The sequence below is a fragment of the Strix aluco genome, chromosome 13 (genome assembly GCF_031877795.1).
Source record: "Strix aluco isolate bStrAlu1 chromosome 13, bStrAlu1.hap1, whole genome shotgun sequence".
Classification (NCBI taxonomy): Eukaryota; Metazoa; Chordata; class Aves; order Strigiformes; family Strigidae; genus Strix; species Strix aluco.
Window position 1 is genome coordinate 6,741,134 of NC_133943.1, and position 21,262 is coordinate 6,762,395.

General features: G+C 58.7%; 2 protein-coding genes across 4 annotated transcripts in view; both read right to left on the minus strand.

Annotated features, from left to right (window-relative positions):
• The window catches only part of CAMK2A (calcium/calmodulin dependent protein kinase II alpha), a 36,561-nt gene extending 30,607 nt beyond the window's left edge, over nt 1-5,954 (minus strand). For all 3 annotated transcript variants that reach the window (XM_074838265.1, XM_074838264.1, XM_074838263.1), the window contains exon 1: nt 5,502-5,954. In XM_074838265.1, coding sequence (XP_074694366.1) covers nt 5,502-5,563 — 62 coding nt within the window. In that variant the 5' untranslated portion in view covers nt 5,564-5,954. The remainder of the gene's footprint in view (nt 1-5,501) is intronic.
• Nucleotides 5,955-12,592: 6,638 nt separating this feature from the next.
• On the minus strand, nt 12,593-15,461 carry ARSI (arylsulfatase family member I). The gene is made up of 2 exons (XM_074838697.1): nt 15,142-15,461; nt 12,593-13,994 (listed from the first exon to the last, which is right to left on the minus strand). Exons 1-2 carry the CDS (start codon nt 15,459-15,461, stop codon nt 12,593-12,595), a joined length of 1,722 nt encoding a protein of 573 aa, XP_074694798.1.
• Nucleotides 15,462-21,262: the final 5,801 nt, after the last annotated feature.

Genomic DNA, 21,262 nt, shown 5'->3' on the forward strand with positions numbered 1-21,262 from the left:
TAGACCTGGGGATGGATGCAGGATTTGCCTCTCCGTGCTCCCCTGGGATACCCCAGGCATCGTGCGCCTTTCCTCCTCTCCCTCCCTGCCTATCCCCTGCGAGAAAAGCAGCAGGGATTTACCCGGGTTCTGGCTCCTGAGAGACACCAGGACGGCTGCAGCTGCCACGCAGCACTCGGCCACTTCACCTCAGTCCATGTGCGTGGCTTTGCATGCTCTGGCCCTTGCAATCTCAGCAGCACTTTGCAGAAGCGGGTGCGAGCACCAGCCGTGGGTGCAGGTGAGCGGTGCAAGGGCCCCCCCCCGCAGGTGCAAAACCGTCACACGGGCAGGGACAGCCCAGGGGACCCTGCGAGGAAGAACCACTGCAGCCGAGCTGGACAGGGACTGATGCTGCTGCGGCTTGCACACGTGTGAGCCAACGTGCAACAGTATCTTGGAGTCTGGCAGGCAAACAAGCACGGGAGGGGCTCCAAAGAACCCCCTCTGCCCCTGTACCCCGTACCCTGAGCCCTGGCAGCCTGTTGCACTGACAGCGCACCGGCGCGATGCTGGGAGCTGCGACATCGCACACACACACACAGGCACACACGCACGCTCCAGCCCTGCTGAGCACAACCTTTGTACCAGGTTCCCTTTCCTGCCAAACCCTTCCAATCGCTAAAATAACAACTATCAAAAGCAATCCCACCTCCCACCCCACCTTCCCCTCGCTCCCCGGCGCCCCGCTCCCGCTCCCTGCTGAGGAATAAAAGGCCGCAGGCTGGTGAGCGGCGGCGGATAATTGATTTTACCGGTGGGGGCGGGTGGAGACGGGCAATTTGGGTTTGAATGTGATCTTTAGGAGAACAGGCGAGCGGCGGGGTGCGGAGGGATGGGGCTGGAGCCCCAGCAGAGCCGGCAGCCCACGCGCCCAGCACCGCGGCGCAGAGCATCGCTCGCGGCACGTGCCGGGCAGGAGCTGAGGAACAGCATCCCGGCGCTTCCCGGCCTCCCCATCCTGCCATTTAATCCTGGCTGCTGGGAGAGCTGAGCTGTTAATATCCTTGTAGTCTGAGGCAGATTAATTGGAAAGCGGAGACAAAATGCTTCATATCCAGCTTGCCATGGGTGGGGGAGACTGGACCCATTGCCAGCCCCGCGGTGCCACTCTCCCCATCCCATCAGGAACCCCACACTGCCCGGGATTTGGGGGCTCCAGTGAGTCCCTGTGACCCATCTTTTCTAATTTTTTCCTAAAGACACGTGCTGCTTTTGCAGTGCCAGGAGAATCTGCAGCAGTGAGCGCAGCAAGCAGGGAAGCCCCTGCACCTACCGCCCCAGCTCGGGATTTCTACCCCAGCTGCGGCATTTTACTGCAGGACCTGACGTGGGGTTGGAGGGACGTAGGTGTCCCAGACCCCCTGGAGCATGGGGACCCCCAGCCACTCCTGGTCCCAGTGCCCATAGCCCCTCGCTCATCCATTTAGTCAAGCTAAACCGAACAGCGTGGAAGGGGGAGCTGTGGGAAGCAGGATGGGATGCGCTGCACCCGCGGAGCACAGGGTTGCACACCCCCGGCTGCATTCGCAGCTTTTGGCTCCTTCAGGCCTTTTTTAACAGAAACCAAATGTCTATTTGTGCTCCGTGAAGCACAAGCGAGACCCTGTGAGCCCACGAGGCGCTGGGTGCGGGTGCAGAACACCCGGGGGTGCAACATGGTTGCCACAGCCCCATCCCTGTCTCAGTCTGCACTGGCTGGGACCCCTCCACGTTGGGTGTTTGACCCCACTGGGCATTTCACAGCAGCTGGGCTCTGCTCCCCGTGCCAGGCTGTTCCTGTGCTTCCCAGCCCTATGTGGGGAAAAATTCCCCCCTTGGCTCCACCTAAACCCAGCAACTCCTGCCCTGCAAACACAGGCATCCCCCCCACACTGGGGGCTTGTGGGGCAGTGCAGGGGGTGCCAGGCAGGGAGCTCAGCCCCATCGTGGTGCAAGAAACCCCTTTGGAAGGAGATGTGTGTCCTGTTCCCTGGCTGGGGTGCAGCAGCGTGGGTCCCTTCCCTCCCGGGGCTCTTTGAATGGGTCTGACCCCCACCCCAGTGGCAGCTGAGGACCCCCATCTCTGCCTGGCTCAGAGGTGGGGCACTCATCCCAGATGAAACAGCATGTCCCAGTTTTAGCACTGGATGGGGACATCACTCACAAGGCCATGGGTAGGGACCATGTCCATATCCCCGCCAACGGCTGCCATTTTAGGGTGACACTGGACCCACAGCCCTGCAGCCAGCCCTGTCCCTCCAGCCCCAAGCCCTGGCACTGCTGTGTCTCAGGCCTCCAGCTCCTGTCCCTTGGTCCCCTGGGCCAGACATGACCCCATGCCTTGTCCCCAGGGCCTCTCCCCGCCAGCCCGAGCAGCGGCTCTGCTGCCGGGATGCTCCGCTTCTCCCTTTTTCACACCTTCCCTGCCAGTGCCGGGCTGCGCTGCTGCCGCCCTCCCTCTCTTCAACACCTCCTCCTCCTCCGAGGCATTTTATCTCCTTTCTAGAGAGAAGAGTGTGGGCTGGGGATTTTTTGTTCCTCCATATATTTAATTTTTTTTCCTTTTTAATAAAACCCCTCTCCTGCAGCTCTGGGAGCGGAGGGGCTGATCGTACCGCTCGGCACGGTAATTGTCTCCAGCCTCTCCCTGAACCTGCCGCGGGGGCGGATTTGGAGGCGCCGATGGAGCTGCGCTTCATGTTTGTCCTACTCCGGGGGGCCGTGGGCAGGATCCTCTCCCCGTCCCCCCTCATGCTGCCCCCCTCCTTGCCCCATCCCCTCCTGCAAGCATGGGGTGGCGGGGGGGATCAGAGCAGCCCCTCACTTGCTCAGCTTTGCCAGGGCTGCCACGGGAGCAGGTTTTCCCCAGCTCCGTGTCCCCAGCTCGGGACAGATGCCCTCCCCGTGCCCAGGAGGTGCAGGGATGCGCCAAGGGCTCATGCCCCATGGGGCAGGCTCTGCAGAACCCCCTCCCCATCTCTGCCTCCCACAAAGCCCCGTCTTGGTGCTACCATTAAGTGGGTGGCATCTTAAACCCCCAGCTTGCCTGGGTGTCAGGATGGGTGACAGCCAAGGACATGGCAAAGGAGCACGGTGGGTGCAGCAGCAGCCTGGCACCCAGCACCTCCCTCCTGCCAGCCAGGCTCCGAGACACCCCATGTCCCCCCCAGCAGACCATCCCAGTCCTTTGGGGACAGCAAACTCAAGACAGAGCCTTTCTGCTTCAAGCCCCTGCAGGATGCTGCTCCCTTTCGGGGTCGGGGTGGGCTGGAGCCGTGCTGCCCACCCTGCACCCTGACCAGCACTGGGAGCATCTCGCTGGAGGAGGAACGCCACTGCCCACCGCGAGTGGCTGCCGCAGCGGAGCAGAGGTGCAGCGCTCCGTCCTGATTTCCCTCTCTAAACCCACGAAGCGGAAATTTCCCCATGGGAAACTGCTGATTTTTGAATGTGCCAGGATGTGCTGGAAACCGTCCTGGTGGAAAATCCCCAACCAGTTCCATGGTGCCTTGACCAGCCTGGTGAAGCTCCTAACCCTGGAACACGCCTCAGTGCTGAAGTGGTACCTGCCCCCCGGAGCAGAGGGGAAATCTCTGGGATGCTCCAAGCTGGGGACGCTGCTCCAAGCTGCCGGCCAAGCCATGCTGCCCCTGCATCACCCCTGGAGGTCAGGTGGGCCGGGGTGCGGTGCTCACAGGGGGCTGGCAAGTCACTGCACCAGCTTTGCTCCTTTATTCATGAACATGTTAAAATGCATCTGTCGAGGTGGTTTTATACTGTGGTGCTGAGCAGTGTGGATAGCCCCCAAGTCTGGGTGCTCAGCTCTCTGTGTCGGCACCCACCTAGCAAAACGTCGCACCCCAAACTCCTCCGGGAGCCCTCCTGGTCCTCCCCCATCATGCCTGGCCTGCAAGCTCCCCTCCACCTCCCTGCAGCCACGTCCACCCAGCCAGGGCCCAGCAGCCTCCCTGCAGGCACTCAGCAGCCGCTGCCTCTCCTGCCCACCCCCTGCCACCACCACAGAGCCTCAGAGCCCAGAAAACCCAAGAAACCTCTGGAAAAAGCAGGTCCCAAACCCCACCTTGCCACTAGCTCCCTAGTGGGTGCCCATCCCCCTGCCCGCAGTGCCAGCTGGGACTGTCCCCACTGCAGGGACCTGCTCCCTGGACCCACTGCTCCCCGCCAGCCCCTCGCAGCCACCCTGATGCTGAGGGGATGGATGGGACATGCATGTCCTGGGACAGGGGGGGGTCCGCTTGCCTCCAAGGAGCTGCACTTTGTAGCAGCAACGCAGTCCCCCCCATTTGGCTGGGGAATATAAACAGCGTTCAGCCTGGCACAAAGTCCTCCCCTGTTTCAGCTTCTTTATTTCTCCATTTTTGTTCTCTCCTTTCTCCCTCGCCCCCGTTTCGCACACCCACGCGCGTGCAGACGCACGTTTAGGCACAGGCTGCCCCCAGCCCGGGGGCTGCGGGGCTGGAGCGAGTGCCCGTGCCTACGGACGGACACAGCCACCCATCTGCCACCAGCCACCCGGCACAGGCACCCCCAGCCCGCCACCGCGCCTCTCCAAGGGGAACGTGGCCTCACGCCCCACATTTACACACCAGCTCTGAAAAAAGGCACGGAAACCAAAACACAGGCACACGCCTGCTCAGTTCTGCACCTGTTTTACAGCCACACATTTGGCGAGACACAGAGCATCCCTCTGCCCCGCACGGAGGACTTGGAATCTCCTGCTGCACCCCGGGGTGTTCAGTGCCCCCCAGGATCACCTCACTGGGCACAGGCATCTCTGTTGGCACACACATGCACACACACATGCCCCCTGATCCAGGCACACGCGATGACACCCGGACCTGCTGAGCTGAGCCCTCCCTGGCAGGAGAGCTGGGTCAGGCAGTGGCTCACCCGGGGGGCACTCACGCTGGAACAGAGACAGGGGTGGGAGATACCCCGTGTCTGTCCAAGAGCCGCCGGGATTTTCCGGGGGCTGCCAGGCAGGCTGGGTCTCTTGCAGGACTAGCCAAACCCCGCTGAATCCACACAGAGAAATTCCCTAAAGGAATGTGAGGGGCGCCCGCCGCTTTGGCTTCCCTCCTCAGCTGTCCCGTCCCTCCTCCCAGCTGGAGAAGTTCCTGGGGGAGCCAGCAGCATCCTCTTTCTGGAGCGGCTTTTCCATAAGGGGTGCAGCCTCCCCCTCCCCGGGCAGCCCCCTGGAGTGACCTGACCCCCCAGCCGAGTACCCGTCAGCACCACCCAAACTCGGGAAGGGACAGAGCGGGCAGGGCTGGGACTGGCAGCCCCCATCCTAACCCAAGTCCCCCCCACTGCTCCCCGGTACGTTTGCTCCATGCCTGTTTCCTTTCCACCGTCTCTGGTGGTTCCCAGTGCTGCAGAAGCTCTTCCCCAACTGGGGCACAGCCCCACTCCAAGCATCCCAGCCCCACTCCGAGCATCCAGCCCCGTCTCCAACTTACTTGCCCAGTTCCTCGAAGAGCTGGTACTCCTCGGTGAAGCGATTGCAGGTGATGGTGGCCATCCCGAGGGGCTGGAAATGCTCCCTCCCCAGTGCGGAGTTTGGGGCAAGCAGCTCTCCTCTTGCTCCCTCCCTCTCCGTGTGCTCCCGGGGCTCTCTCCTCGCCGAGGTAAATAAGGGAATATGTTTGATTGACAAGCCCGGAGATAATGATGAGGGCAATTTGTCTTCTCAGCTTCACAAGCCTTCGTCAGCATCCCCGTCCCCATGGCGACCACCGCTGCCAGAAACGCCCTGTTTCTGTTGCCGGGGCAACCGCTTCCCAAACCTGTCGCCCGCCCATGGGGACCAGGGCCCTGCTGGGGACCCAGCTCCAGGGGCTGCCCGGGGGTCACCCAGCTGCTGCGGGGTGGGGGGAGGTCTAAAATGCAAATATTAAAGGCAAATTAAAGGATGTGGTGATGGTAGAATAATTGGGGCAAAAAGGGTTTCCATGGAAACCATGGTTTCCATGTTGCAGGAGGATGCTGTCACCCCGGCAACTCCTTCCCCCCCCAAAAAATACAGGCCCTGCTGGTGCCCGCAGCAGCATCCCTCCGGGGGCCTGGGGGGCTGCGGGACGGGGGATGTGCTGCAGCGGGTCGCGGTGGATGGGAGCAGATGGAGCAGAAGTGTGTCAGGAGAAGCTGGAGAAACCATGGCAAGTCCCCAGGTCCCCAGACCGGCCCGCCATCAGCCAGGCTCCCTCCCTGGGGGAGGGCTGGCCCCAATCACTCTGCAGGGGAGGGCTCGGTGTGCCTGGGAGCTGCTCCCCACTCCTGCTTTGTCCGATGGGTCTCCCCAAGGGCCCCAGGGCTGCTGGGGGAGCAGCACCCGAGGGTCCCCCCTCATTGTGGGGCGAGCAGCTTGGCCTAAAGCGCAGCTAGAGGGGGAGCAAAAAGGCTGTGTCCTGCTGCTTCCCCGCGGTGCCCAAACCAGGGTGGAAAGCAGGGGGATTTCAGAGTGGGGATAGGTGGAAGGTCTACCCCCCTCCTCCTCCGGCTTTTTGCTGCTGAGTCGCCTCTCTGCTGCGTTTAACAGAAGAAAGCACCAAAAGGGCAATAAAAGTGGAATAATGAGGTCCAGGACCTCAGGGGAGAGGTTTCCCTCTAAGCCCACCTTGCTGCCAGCACCCCTGGCAGCACCCACTGGGGACCCAGCACCCTCTCCTCCATCTACACCACCCCTTGCACCTTCTCACCTTCTGCCCCCCCCAGAAGAGCTTTTTTCTAAGCTTTTGTCCCATTTCTGGATGATTTTGCAGCAGAAGGAGCCCCCACCACACCTGGAGAAGGGGCTCCCACTGCCGGCTGGGAGGGCATTGCCTTTGACAGCTGAGATGGACTGAGTTCTCTTTCAGGCTGCCATGGAAGGGTTAAAAGGAAAATAAAAGGCTCTAACCAGACAAAAATAGGGAGAAATCTTTGAGAGAAGAGAGAGAAGGAGGAGCAGAGAGGGAGAGAAGAAAGGAGGTGGAAGTGGAGGAGGACAGCAAGTGGCGGAGTGAGGAAGAAGAGGGGGAGGAGGAGAAAGGTCTAATGGCTTTTCCATTAATTGCACCATTACCCACCTTCATCCCCACCTTGCATCCCTGCATCCAGCAGGGCAGGGACCCGATTCCCACCTGTGGATGGGGACAGGACCATGGTCCCCAAGGGCTGATGGCCTCCAGACCCACTGTGGCCATGCCACAGAGTGGGCAGAGCACACTGGGCCCCCTCACTCGGGATGAGGGTGATGCACATGCGTGATCTGTGCCCTGGGGATACTCTGGTCCCCAGAACGCCTCCCTGCCTGTGCATGTCTCCTCCCCATCCCGCTCCCACGTGAAAGGGGGCTTCATTCACCACCCCCGGGGCCACGCCAGGAGGCAGGGGGCTGACGCGGGGGCTGGTGCAGCTGGATGCTCGGAAGAGCACTCTCCTCCTCCAGCTTTTTGCTGCCGGCCGCCAGAAGCCCCTTGGAGCCGAAGGGTGGAAGGAAGAGCCCCCGCCAAGCCGGACACCCATGAAGGCTCATGGGCAGCTGCGTGCTCCCACCTCGCTCCCGCCTGTGCTAACATGCATGCCCCCGTGGGGGCCGCAATGTGACCTGCCCCCTCTTCCTGTGCCCACCCCCATGCTGGCACGTGTGTTCAGCCTCACACGCGTGACTCCGTGCTCCCGTGGCCAGGAGGGAGACACCTCCATCCCTTCCTTCCCCCCTGACCTCCACACCCCAAACCCCTCACCCAGGGCAGGGGGTGATGGCAAAGCCCCCTGTGGGGTCCCTGCCTCCCTCCCCAGGTTTCTCCTGCCTGGCAGAGACGCAGCTCTCCAGGAAGGGTTCCTCCCTTCCTGCCCTCCTCCCTATTCAGTTTTTTCCTCAGCATTTTTCCCTTTCGGAGGGTGAGGGGGTGTCAGGCTTCTGGGTGCTGAATATGCTCTGCTTTGCTGATGATGTTTTCCCAAGCGGGAACTGCTGCGTGGCTCAGCTCCACGGTGCCTGGGGACAACCCAAAGGGAGCAGGAGCTCTGGTGGGACCTTCCCTCTCCGGGTTGGGGGCTGTCCCACCATCTCCCAGGGGAGGGGAGCAGTCCCAGCCCTCTCCCAGAGGCCTCAGGATCCTCTTCAGATGTCTCACCTCTGCCAACATCTCTGTTCCTGGCACCCCAAGATTTGTTCCTGCAGGGCTTTGGAGAGCCAAGCTGCTCTCCTGCTGCCATGCTCGGGTCTGGCCGCCTGATGGAGACCTTCATCCCCAGCAGCTCCTCTCCATCACCCGCCTGCCTCTCCAGAAATGCCTTCTGCTCTCCCCACGCCTGCTCCAGCTCTACCTACAGATATTTAGTTTCTGCATCCCAGCATGGGACTGCCCCAGTGTGGGCACCCAAGGTCTGACACCAAACCCTAAATGCACTGGATGGGCAGCTGCCCCACGGGGCTCAGGGAGGACCCGTGTGTCCCCAGGGGGCTGCAGCAGGTCCCCCTCCTCCCACGGGACAGGGCTTGCATGGGCCTCAGGGAGCTTTCAGCAGTGCCTCGCATGCACAACCAGCGGGGCTGCGAATTACATATTGCAGAGATCCCAAAATTACTGGGACGGTTTCACACGCAAGCTGGGGTCTGGGGGATGCTCAGTTTCTGTCCTCTGGGAAGCTGAATTTGGGGTTATTTTTAGATAAAGATTATAAATACCATGGTAAGGAGAGCTGATTTACATTTAGGGTTGTGTTTGTAAATGTGCCCTGTCCCTGCGGACCCCAGTACTCGTTCTTGTGGCCACATGAAACTGCTTTTGGCTGGGACAGGGTGTCCCCAGGGCCACCCTTTCCCCAACACCAGGGTTCATGGGCAGGGACCCTCCTGTAGACGTGGCCATGGATACTTGGGGACCCTCTGCAGGTGCCATGTGGCTCCCTGGGGCCATCGTGTGCTGGCTCTGGGTGCGGAAAAACCTCTGCAAAACCACACATCCTCGGACCCCTGGAAGGAGAAAGGATGCGACTGTCTGGCTTGAGATACAGCCCCTGGTCCAGAGCACCCTCTCCCCAGCATGAGGTGCCCAGGGTGCCCTGCTGCCCTCCCACCATGGTGGTTTGCTGAGATGTCCATCCCCCTTCCTGCTACTGGGGTTCTCCCTTTTACTCCCTCAGGTGGAAGATACCTATGGGGCTGGAGAGGCTCTGAGGTACCCCCAATCCTGCCTGACCCATCCCATCCTCATCCTATTCCCCTCCCCATCTCCATCCCACCCCAATTCCATCCCATCCCATCCTGACTCCCTCCAGCTGGCAGGCTGGAGGCAGCGCTCCATCCCGACGACGGAGGAGGAGAGGCAGCCACTACTCCTCCACCCCACCCTGCGCTCGTTTCCTCCCAGCCCAGAGCCCCGATGGCCCCAGACGCTTCCCCCTGCCCCATCCCCTCCGCAGGGCCCCACCCTGCATCCAGCTCCCGCCTGGGGTGTGGAGCAGCCGTGGGCTTGCCACAGCTCTTTGAAAGGTGGTTGGAAAGGAGGGGAGCGCTCAGCCCGTGTCTGTGCAAACACATCTGCTGGGTGCAGCATCAGGGCTGGGCAGGGAGCTCCACCGCCTGAGCATCTCACCAGCTGCATTAACCCCTTGGCAGCCAGAGCACACAGGCACTCCCACGGGACTTGAACTGTGTGAAAACACAGGATTTTGACACACTGGTGCATTTTTGTCCCACAGAGACCATTAAAGAGCAGTGGTGGGATGGGGAGCCCATGCGGCTGCCACCACCTGCCCCTTCCCAGCCCAACGTTAGATACAGCGGTACTGGAAACAGCGGTGGAGGACAACTGCTGTCCTCAGGCTGGAGGTTCTGCACTCTCCAAGTACCCAGAGATGCTCCTGCCTACTTTTTCTCTTTGTTTTTGGTGACTAAGACTTTCCTTCAACAGTTTCTTTTTGTAAAAAATCAGAATACAACTTTTTTTAATTAAAAAAAAGAAGAATGCAGATCCAATGCTACGGCTAATCTGACTGTGTCAACACGGCATCAGCCCAGCAGATCAGAAACTGGAAATGAAGCAAGACCAGATGAACCTTTTCATGGGGATATTAGTAAAAGTGAAGGGAGAAAAATCAAACATGTTTTCATGGAAATTTCCATTTTTGAAGAAAAAAAAATAAAAGAAGGACTAATCTTGGATGCGTTTATATAAATATGGAAATGAAAGCTGTTTCCCGAGCCTTGTCACCGCCCCATGGCCAGCCCCCCTCTCCCGCTCCCTCCGGCACCGGTTCCCCCTGTGCCGTGACTCGTGCCGGAGCCCCCCACAGCCGTCACCCCCTGCCCTCCTCTGGCTCTGGCTCAGCCTGCAGCAGCCTCCTCTTCTTCAGCAAAGCGTTGCTTTTTATTCAGCCACCGGTTGGCTTTGCCAAATGGCAGCCGGTGCCACAGCCCCGTTGTCGATGGGCACAACCGTGGGACCAGGCAGGTTGAGGTAGTTCCAGGATGTGCAGCATCCTCCCGGGGCTCACCTCGGCTGGGGTGATGCCGTGGGGACCAGTCCCCATGGAGCGACGTGCTAAGGGATCTGGGGATGGAGATGGGGCTGATGGAGGAGCTGAGTCCCCCTCTGCCACCTGTCTGTGATGCCACTGCAGGGGATGTGCCCGTAGGGATGCAGGGGGCCAACAGGATGGCACGGTGACGGGCGTGCGCAGCGCAGCTGGGACCGGCACACATGCTGCCACACTCTGGCTTTGCAAACTCTTTCCCATCTCTACAACAAGAGGCCTCCTCTATTCTGCCTTGCTGTCAGCTTTTTTTTTTCTTTGTTTCTATAGAAAATCCCAATTCCCCCAAATAATCCAGCTAAGAGTAAGAAAAAAAAAATACAAACGTGTCATTGCATTCTCTTCCCGTTCCCGTCCCTCTCTCACACACAGGGCTTGAAAACGCACTGAAAGGTATTCAGCGTGCACGCTGCCAATTGTCACATCTTTCAATGACAGATTTTAAATGAATGTTATTTTGCAAGAGAGAGAAAGAGGAGAAAAAAAAAAAAGAAAAAAAAAAGAAAGCCCACACTGCTCATCCAAGAGCTGACAAGTCCTAACGGGCCTCATTTTCCAGAGACAAAAATAACTATTTTCAAAATTCACAGCAGGGCCTTCGCCTACACACGCTGCACCAAGAGAAACCTGTGGGGAGAAATGTAAAACACATTGTGTAAATGGAAATGCACCATGCATCCAAAACGCTTTTAAAGCTATTTACCCTCTTTCATCCTTGCCAGCTCTCCTCCGAGCACACGTATGCACGCTCGCACCCCGCCGAAGGCGCGGGGGCACGGCGCTTTGCTGGCTGCCCCGGCTCCCGAGCTGGCTGGCCCCCGGCAATCGCATGGGCTGGCTCCCCATGGCAGGCGGATGATGGGGAGGTGTTTCCCCCCCTACGCGTGCGCTGCTGGGAGAGCGGTGCCCATCTGCGGCGAGGGGACGCGGCGCTGGCAAGCAGGAGTCGTCCCCGTCCCCCTCCACAGCTTTAAAGTCCTTCAGCTACAGAGCAGCACAGCAGTCTCTGCAGAGATCTTCTTGAGATCTTCCTTCTGCCCCAGGTTCACCAGAAGGGACGTGGGGACGGGGACAGCCCCAGCACTGGGAAGGGGCAGCCAGGGATGGTTGGCTGGTTGGATGCGTAGGATGCATGGGGAGGAACATGGGTGCCCACAGCCATGAACATGTGGGGTCCAGTCAGGCAGAACCGTGGATGAAAGGGTCTGCTGGATGGATGACCCATGGGAAGTCCACCAGAGCTTGGGGCAAACCTGCCTCCCAAACGTGGGGCCGTGGAGAACCATCTGTCCTCTGAGTGCATCCAACCACTTCTCCGTGGGCCATAGTTCCTCACCAGGGCTGCTCCTGGCCCCTCAAGCCAGTGGAGAGGAGAAACCAAGGCCCCATGTGAGATCCCTGTAGCAGCAAGGTTGAGTCCAGACTTGGCAGTCTCAGGTCTGACATCCATGGTCAGGAATCCATCCTTCCACAAAGAAGTATAATAGGAAAACACTGTGGTCTTGAGTTTCAGGGAGGCCCTCAAGTTCCCAGAGCAAGAGCAATGGTGGCAGCTGCCTGACAGCAGGCAGAAGGTCAGGAGCATGTATATGCAGGGAAATTATGAGGGACAACCTGCAGGCAGAGCTGCTGAGACTGGCCAGTCCCTCTGCACCACCACCCCAGGGTCCTGCGCTTTCTCCTGCCGTTGCAATGGCCAACTTAAAGCTTGTGATTGCCTGCAGAGTTCATGAGCAAAGGGTCTCTCTCTTTGGAAGGGGCTGTGCACAGGCCAGCCCAGCTCAACAGACTTGTACACCATTGCTAAGCAGCGCAGCTGAGCCCACATCACCCTTCCTCACCCATTGGGACCACCTTTCTGTCCAGCCAGAGAGGACAAGTGTTTTGGGGTGAACCCTGGCGCAAGGAAAAGCAAGAGGATGCTGGCCACCTCCCCATCTGTCCCTCTCCCTCGCTCCCACCCTGCGGCACTGCCGTCCAGAGCTCCACCCTGGCCAGGCTGGGTCGATGCTGGGGGAATCTCCCATCAGATGCGGTTGGACATGAGCCTGGTGTTCAGCTTGCGGAAGAAAGAGCGCAGCTTGCAGATCTTGCACTTCTTCTTCTTGTTCCTACTCTTCAGGGGCTCCCCGATGCCTTCCCACTCCTCCGCATCATCCTCACTGGCCCAAGGTCCCCAGGCGCCACCATTGAAGTCCGGGTGAGCCCGGGGGTTCTCTGCGGGATACCGCACTGGAATGGCGGTCCGGTTGTAGTGCACCAACCTCATCAGGAGGGTCCTGACCACATCTGGGCGCTGGTCCGAGAGGTCGTAGCGCTCGTAGGGGTCGGCGGTGATGTTGAAGAGCCACACGGACTTCCTCAGGCCGTCGGTGAGACGCTCCAGGTTCCACCAGCTCCCCGGGAAATTGGTCAGGGTCTGTGGGGGGATCCAGTCACTGTACCCCGGGTCACCAGTGAGGAGCTTCCACTCCCCGACCCGGATGGAGGCTTGCACGGCTGTGTTCCAGATGCCAAAGCCGTCCTCCAAGGAGCCATACTTGGCATGGTTGTACAGTGGGTCAATGTTGTGCAGGATTTCAGTTCGTGGCGACTCCTTGCCCTCACTGATGGCAGGCCAGACGTTGTAGCCATCCAAGCCTGGGACGTTGCTCAGGTTGCCCCTGGCCAGGCTGACTAGAGTCGGGTACCAGTCTGTGATGTGAACCAGTGCCCAGCTGGTTCGGCGCTTGCGCTTGATCAGGGGACTGTGGACAAAACCAATGCCACGGACTCCCCCTTCCCAGTACGTCCCTTTGCGGCCCCGTAGTGGCCAGTTGCTTCCCCCAGAGAAAGTCTGCCCACCGTTGTCAGTGGAAAACACGATCACACTGTTGTCGTAATAACCATACTTCTTGAGGGCCCAGGTGATGTTCTTCACCGCCTCGTCCATGCACGTCACCATGGCGGCGTACTTGCGGCGAGCGACGTTGCCCATGGAGCGGTAGCGGTAGATGTACTCCTTGGGTGACTGCAGAGGCGTGTGGACCGCTTGAAAGGCCACATAGATGAAGATGGGCTCCTTGGGGCTGTGGGATGCCAGGATCTTGCTGACACGCTGGGTGTAGAGGAAGGTGGAGTACTTCCCACTCTGGTCCCAAGCCACGTCCTCCCCTTCGTGCAGGTCGTAGCCACAGACACCCGGCCCGTCGCAGTTGTCGTAGGTGTAGTAGTCCACATTGCCTGTCAGGGAGCCCAGGAAGGTGTCAAAGCCTCGGCGGGTGGGCAGGCACTCCTTCTTGTAGAAGCCAAGGTGCCACTTGCCCACCATGTGTGTGGAGTAGCCGGCTTCCTGCAGCTTCTGTGGCAGGGTGACCTGATCGAGGGGCAGGCAGTTGGGCTGCCGAGGGCGGATGATGGAGTGCTGCAGCCCTGTGTGGATCTGGTACCTGTTGGAAAAGAGCCAGGAGGAATCAGTGGTGATGGGGAGCAGTGCTGGGTGAGGACATGACAGCACTTTATGTGCTGGAGACCCCAAATGCAGATCTCTATGTCACCCAACCCCATGGAGCAACCTCCACGCCAGAGACACAGAGCTCCTCATCCATCCAAAACCACCAAAAGCAGATGCAAAAAAAAAAAGAGAGGGGGCTCAGTAGACATCTCAAAAGCACACTGGTCTGCTCTCCCAGGATGCCCCCGGCAGTTGTCCCCGCTGTTGCCAGCCCAGAGGAGGTGGCTGGGCTCTGTCAGGGCTGGGCAGCACAAGCAAGAATTGCGTAGAAATCCCTGTGGGTTTGTGGTGTCCCACCTGGGTGCCCACACATCCGTGTCCTCCCCTGATCTGCACACCCTGGAGATGTCTGGGACCTCTCCAGAGCTGTCAGGAGAAAAGAGAGGCCTTTGCCTGGACCCCAGCAGGCTCCACCACCCCCAAGCAGCAGGTGACCGCATCCATAGGCACTTCCCTGGGGCCCACTCCTCAGCAGGAGATGATCTGATGGGATCTGCCTCCTACAGTGGGTTCTGACCTCCCAGCGCCGCTCCAGGGACAGCCCCATCTGTCCCAGGAGGCAGAAGAGCCCAGGATAATGGGACACCTGACTGTGCCACCGTGGGAGAGGTTGATGGACCAGCATCCAGCCTGCCCTGGCCAGCGCAGCACTGAACACACAAGCAGGAAAAGCACAGCCCAAGGGACTCATAGATGCAGGGCAGAATGATCCTTCAACCCCACAGCCCAGCAGCAAATCCCCAAGGGCCAGTGTGATGGCACTGCCTGGGGACACAGCTCCTTGCCCGGTACCGAAGGACCTCATGGCCAGAGACCACCCTTTCCCAAAGTGTCGTCCATTACCCAATGGCATCCACATTTTTGGCCTTACCATGTGCCACTATTTATCCCATGAGAAAATCAACCATTTATCCAGGAAGCCTTCTAGACAAAGTCAGCAAGACGCCTTTCTCTGGAGGCTCTCCACCATCTGCCAATACATTGGGGCATCTGTCTAGTGGCGAGCTGGGGTTAAACCCTGCAGAGCTAAGGAAGGGATGGAAGAGGGGACATGAGTGGGGTGTGAGCAGGCTCTGGCTTACCTGCCGGTTATCAGCTGGCTCCGGGATGGGGTGCAGATGGGTTGGATGTAGTAGTTCTCCAGCTTAACGCCCTCCGCTGCCAGCCTGTCCAGCGTTGGCGTCTGGATATCCGAGCCGTGATACCCAACGTCGTGGTAGCCCTGGTCATCAGTCAGAATGAAGATGATGTGGGGTGGCCTGGTGAAGGCGGGAGGCAGCGATTTCTCCATGGGGTCCGTGGCTACGTCAGCCACCAAACTGGGCTTCATCCAGTCCCAGGATAAATAGCCAAAGCTGAGCAGGCTGACGAGCGAGAAGCCTGTGAGGGCATAGACAGCCATCCCGGAGCACACTGTGCTGCCTGCGAAGGGAGCTACTGTCCCGGCATCGTCTCAAAGCCACAGAAACAGGAGGTCTCCCCTCCTCCAGGACAGTCCCCCGACCTAGGGGATAGTCCCCGAAACCCCTGCAGCCAGTTTTGTGGGAGCAGCTCCCGTGAAGGCACACTAGTGCGCACACAAAGAGCTTAATCCGCCGGGGCTGGGTTGCCTTCAGTCAAAAGAAAATAACCCTCGCGCCGCTCCAATCAAACACATCTGCACGGCAGGACAGGCTCCTCGCAGTGATTAACGGCAGCCCCAGAGCTGCTCACCAAGCGTCCCGAGTGCTAGAAACACTTCCTGGATTCTTGGCGTTTTCTCGCCGGTGTTCTTTATGAAGAACCCCATAAAAACCTTGCCGGAGAAAGTAGCTGGCTTCTCCGCTCCAGCCCTGCGCCTGCCCAGCTATCTGGACGGCTCGCTCAGGAAACGACAATCCTTTTCTTCAAACTCCTGCAGAAGAGGGTGCTAAAGTTCAAGCCCAGGGGTGCCGAGCTCTTCTCTTCACTCTCTGAGGAAGAGCCACCCTCTCCTTTTCCCACCCTCCTCTCCAAGGCAGAGAGTCCCAACATCTGACTGGGACGTGGGCTAAGTCACCAGGTTTATGGGGAGCTGCAGGCTCGGCCCCTCCCAGCTCAGCAGCTCCAGGAAAAAGCTGGGAAGCCCCGGAGCGTGCAGGGTCCTAAGCATGGCATTCCCTGAGCCACCAATGCTTCCCTCCCCACTTGCCCTGAGACATGTGACACGTGGGCCAGGGGCCTGGTGGGATGCTCAGCTGAAGCCCCTGCAGCATCCAGCTGGGGAGGGCAGCGGGGAGGGCTGGGTCCCTGAAAGGGACAGCTGGGGCCAGCTGCCCCCACTGCCATAATCACCATCCAAATAAATTCTAGGCAAGAAGAAGCTGCAAAAACTTGTTGGGACACCCCCAGTGTTGCATAAAACCACCCAGGAGCACGCAGAGCATTACAGAGTGGGGTGGGTGCTGCTGCGCCCATTTTCCAGGTGGGGAAACTGAGGCAGAGAGTGGCCACAGCCAGCCAGGGGCAAGGTTTGGCATGAGCTAGAGACCTCTGCCAATGCAGGGGTACTGGTCTGAGCTTGGGGTACTGGGACAAGGGGCCAGGTCAGTGTGCTGTTGCTTCAGGGGAGCTTTTGGGAGAGATGAGCGATGCTCCTGTGTAATTCCTTTCACAGGGCCATTCAGGCATCAGGAAGCCATCATGGCCAGCATGCATCTCACCCCCTCGACTTTCCCCAAGGGAGGATGTGGCCCAGGAGGGGGGATTTGGTAGCCCAAACCCACCTGTGTTCACCCACCCCTGGCAGAGCCAGGAGCTGAGCCCCGTGGCTATTTGCATCGTACTGATGGGGACCCAAGGGGTCCCAGCAGACAGGGCACCCCACCAGACCCCCCAGCAAATGCACCCTGCCTGCCTTTAGGACCGCAGGGCTGCAGTGGTGGGGGCTCACTGGGGCCTTTGGGAGGGCTCTGCCTGCACTCAGGCAGGGGCTGGCTCAGAGAAGCAGCTGAGCCAGATGGCTCCCAGCCCCCTGCCCTGGGCCCCCCTCCCTTGTCCCCAATCCCAGGCTTCCCTCTGCCAGGTCCCCTCCATGTCTCCTCTCCTGGATCCCCCTCTCTGGGTCCCCTTCCTGGGCTCCCCCGACACTCTGCCCCAGGCACTGCCCTCCCCCTGATGCCTCCAGTCCCCCTGAGCCCCACATCTCCCCACTGCCCCATGGGAGCCTGGGCACTGCGGAGGAGTGGGCAGGAGGGAGCACGAGGCTCCCTGCTCCCAGGGACAGGGGTGACCCCCAGGAAAGGCAAAGGGAGGGTGGGGTTCTCCCTCCTGGCTTTAGACACAGGCAGATGGGACAGGGACAGGCAGAGCGCCCATTTCAGCCAGGGCTCAGGGGGTTTGCAGGAGCACAGGGAGGGGTGCGGGGGGACAGGAGCAGGAGGCAGAGATGGATGGCTGTTTTCTGCGCCTTTCGCTGCTGGCAGAAACCCCTGCTCGCTCAAAGGAGCACAGCAGGGCTGGGTCGAGCCCTTCAGCAAGGTTTGATTAATCCCGGGAGTTCATCACTCATTTCTTCCACCCGCTCCTCTTCTCCCTTCCCCTCGCTCCTTCCCACTGCTCGTCTGCCTCCTGCACGTCTCCCTCTTCTCCTCTGACATCTTTAGTTTTGAACAATTCCCTCCTCTTGGAAAAATCTGGACCTGACTGAAGGAGAATAGAGGTGGGGGGTGGTGCGGGACCCCCAACTCCTGGGTCCTGTGTGCTCCTCCACAGTTCCCAATGGACCCTTGCAGCCCGGGGAGACCTCTCTGTGCCCCCCTTGAACTACCTGGGGCTGTGGGACTCCCCAACATGTGGCCTCACACACAGGGCTCCATACACACGTTGGACCAGAGACAAAGTTATCACCAGGGATTATAATCACAGCTCTTTCCAAATAATAAATAATAGTCACTTTGGGTGAATATTACAGATTAGAGAGGAAATTGGAGATGTCAGGGCTGAGATGCGGCAGAGAAAGTGTGTTTAAGGCAACACAGATTGCTGATAAACTGTGTCTTGTTTGGGGATGGAGGATTGAGCAGGGAGGGAGGAGCAGGAGGAGGCAGCAGAAGGGATGCATTGGTCACCTCTAAGGAGCAAAAACAGAGCTAAGCACTTCCCAGGTGCATGGATTTGCTGCTGCAGCAGCTTCTGCAGCCACGTGGTGGGTCACATCCTGCTCACACCTTTGGCAGAGGAAGCACAGGCTAGGAGAATCACCCTAAATTTAATTTGCTGTCGATGGCCAGAGCTCAGAGGGTTGAAAGGAGGGAAGAAGCCAACAGCAGAGACGTGGGCACATGCTGGCACAGAGAGGGGACCTTCTGTGCCCGGCCAGGGCAGCCAACTCAGGGAAATCAGTGGCATGTCCAAGCTGGCTCCAGGTCTGGGGAGGAAACAGCGGGGTTAACTCAGCTCAGGGAGCTTTTCCAAGAGCCAAAGGGTGAATAAATAGTGAATTTGTTGGCAGTGACCCTGCTCTGAAGGTCTGGGGACAGCTGGCTGGGTCCCAGCAGCACACGGACACCTCCCAGGGAAGGGGGAGGCACAGCCTGGGTTCTCCTCCAAGAAATGATAAAAAGGTGAAAATCAGCAAGGGGTACGCCAAACTGTTCTAGATCCCAGCAGAAATGGGGTGCAAGGGGACCCTCAAACCAGACCTGCTGAAATCATCTGACAGGGAGGCAGGAGGTGGGAGCGGCTCGGAGGGAGGAGGAAAAGGAGGAAGAAATGACAACTCTGGAGTTTCAGGGTCGGGAGGATTCAAGCTGCACAGCTGCTCTGAGGGTGATTAATGCATCACAAGGTCTAGGGATGGAAAAAGTACTCAGGGCCTGCAGCCCCCCCCCCAGCCGCTCTTAATTCAAGGCAGTCACTCATCCAGCTTTGCTCAAAGATGTCTCAAGAGCCAGGAGCTTCCTTGGAGAGCTCCAGCGCGTTGCACAACGGGGAGGTTTCCCCTGGCAGCCAGCCTGGCCGTGGATGCTGAGCCAGCCAGCGGACCCTGCCTGCTTCGGTCCTGCCTCTGCCCAGGCGAGGACAGCCTCGCTCCGCCCTGTCACATCAGTTGTTGTGACAAAAGACACTGAATCTCCCTCCCAGCCTGATCCACAGTGGTTTTAACAGTTCAAGGTGATGGGGAGCCCCATCAGGTGAGCTGGGCGCTGGCTGCAGGGCCGGCAGCAGCTCTGTGGGCAGAGCATCACCCACCGGCACCCCAACCGAGCTTCCCCAACCCACAGCATCACCCACCCGCACGCCAGCCCAGACTGTGGACCCTTTCCAGTTGAGACCAAGCCCCTCACACTGAGAAATCACACAGCATCCAGGGTAAAACCATCAGCTAAAGCCCAATATGCTCCTTTTTGGTGCTTTTTGACCCGGTGGGATGACCTGTGAGGCAGCAAACCCTGACCAGTGCCAGGTCCCTCTATGTCCCTGCAGCTGGCACAACTCCTCGCATTTGCACAGCTGGTTCTCTAACCAAATATTTGAATATTACCTCTTTTTTTTTTTTTTTATTAATTTTATGTGGCCTGGGGCAAGAATGAAAATAATCACAGCCCTTCCTGCTTTTTTCTCCCCACCGCCCCCCAGCTCCGGCCGCACTTGCGTTTTGGCTCTGAAAGCACTCACTGCAAACGGGGTTATGCAAACAGGCTCCACATATTTCTCAGCGCCTGCGATCTGCCATGAGGGCCACACAGCAAAGTTTAAAACTAAGCCTCAAATCTTTTTTTTTTTTTCCCCCTTTTCTTTATTTTTTAACCCTTCCCGGGGTCGGAGACCCTTCAGCCCTCAATACTGCCTTTCTCTCACCATCAATGGGGCATTATGGCAGGGGAATTATTGAAAGCAGAACTCCCAGGCTTTACAATGGGAGCTCTGTGCAAGGCAAATATTGCACAATCTGTTTGCACGCCGCCGGCTCAGTGCCCTTCCCCCTCGGCAGCCCCACTCACGCCTCGGCCTCCGGCCTGCCGAAACAGGACCTTAAAAACAAGAAATATGAAAGGTTTTTAATAAGTCCCCTCTCTCCTTCTTCAGAGCAAGACATTTGACCTAACAGGGCATCAGGGAGCTGAGCCTGGCCTCGAAAAAACACAGCACGTCGCTCTCACCTCTTAGATGTTTAAGGGTTTCCGCTCTCCCTGGCCAACGTGTGGTGCATTTACTGTTTTATTGGCACGATGAAAGGGCCTAGGCAAGTCTGGAAAAGAAGGGAGCAGTCCCAGGAATGGAGAGAGCATGTTATTTTGTCTAGAAGGGGGGAAAAAAAGGCTGAGAGGAGGGGGCAGCCAGGCGATTCGCGGGAAGGAAGGAGGCTGGAGGCATCGCCAGTCCCAAGCCTGGCAGAGGATGGGGCTTGAGGCAAATGCCTCACTTTGGCAACCTCCAAGAGGTCTCGGCCATCATGCCCTTGGTCTGGGGATGGATCATGGTCCTATCCTGGTCTTCCCTCTGCCATGAGATTTCTTTGCTCCTCCAGTGTCTTATCCTCCAGGGATATTCCCAGGGACCATCTCCCCTCTCTGGTGCACAGCGGGCGGGCAGCATTTCTGCCAGGCAGCGCTTAGACCCGCCCCCTCCCCACCAGCCCCCAAAATCACATTTTCCCACTCCAGGACCTCATTTTCCCCACCCCAAGCCCAGCACCTCCCTGTCTCCAGCCACATGGATCCTGTGGATAGAAGCCGATTTTCTAGTGGCAACCGCTGCGGCAAGACCTCCAACCAGATTACAGGGATGGGGCTTGATTTGGGGGAACTTGGAGGTTTCTGAACACACCATAATTCATTCTCTGGAAGCTGGGAAGGAGAAAACAGCAAATTTGCATCAGTTCCTGCTTATGCAACCCCCATCATCATTAAAGGAATGAGGAGTGCGGCAGCAGCAGCCGTGACATAGGATGCCAAAGCCACGGGGGGTAGCACGTTATGGGGGCAGAGAGGAGAGCATCAGCCGTCCCTCTGACAAGGGCTCGGCAGCACTGGTGGATGTTGTTCTTGGAGCCAAATGGCCTTTTTTTTCCAATACCCTGCCCGATTTCATGCCATTTGCGCAGTTGAAAATAATCATCATCATCAAAACGCACTTAGAAGCCGTAGCACAATATTAGAGTCTTTTCTAATGTAAACCATAGCCTCTAACAACACATGTTGGGCTTGGCCTGGGTTTGTTCCTGATCAAAACACTGCTGCT

What these genes read in the sequence shown, in the direction of transcription:
- ARSI (XM_074838697.1), bottom strand. Translation starts at nt 15,461, where the DNA reads ATGGCTGTCTATGCCCTCACAGGCTTCTCGCTCGTCAGCCTGCTCAGC. An exon ending in AGCCAGCTGATAACCGGCAG is followed by an intron (nt 13,995 to 15,141) that starts GTAAGCCAGAGC and finishes CTTTTCCAACAG; the next exon opens with GTACCAGATCCACACAGGGC.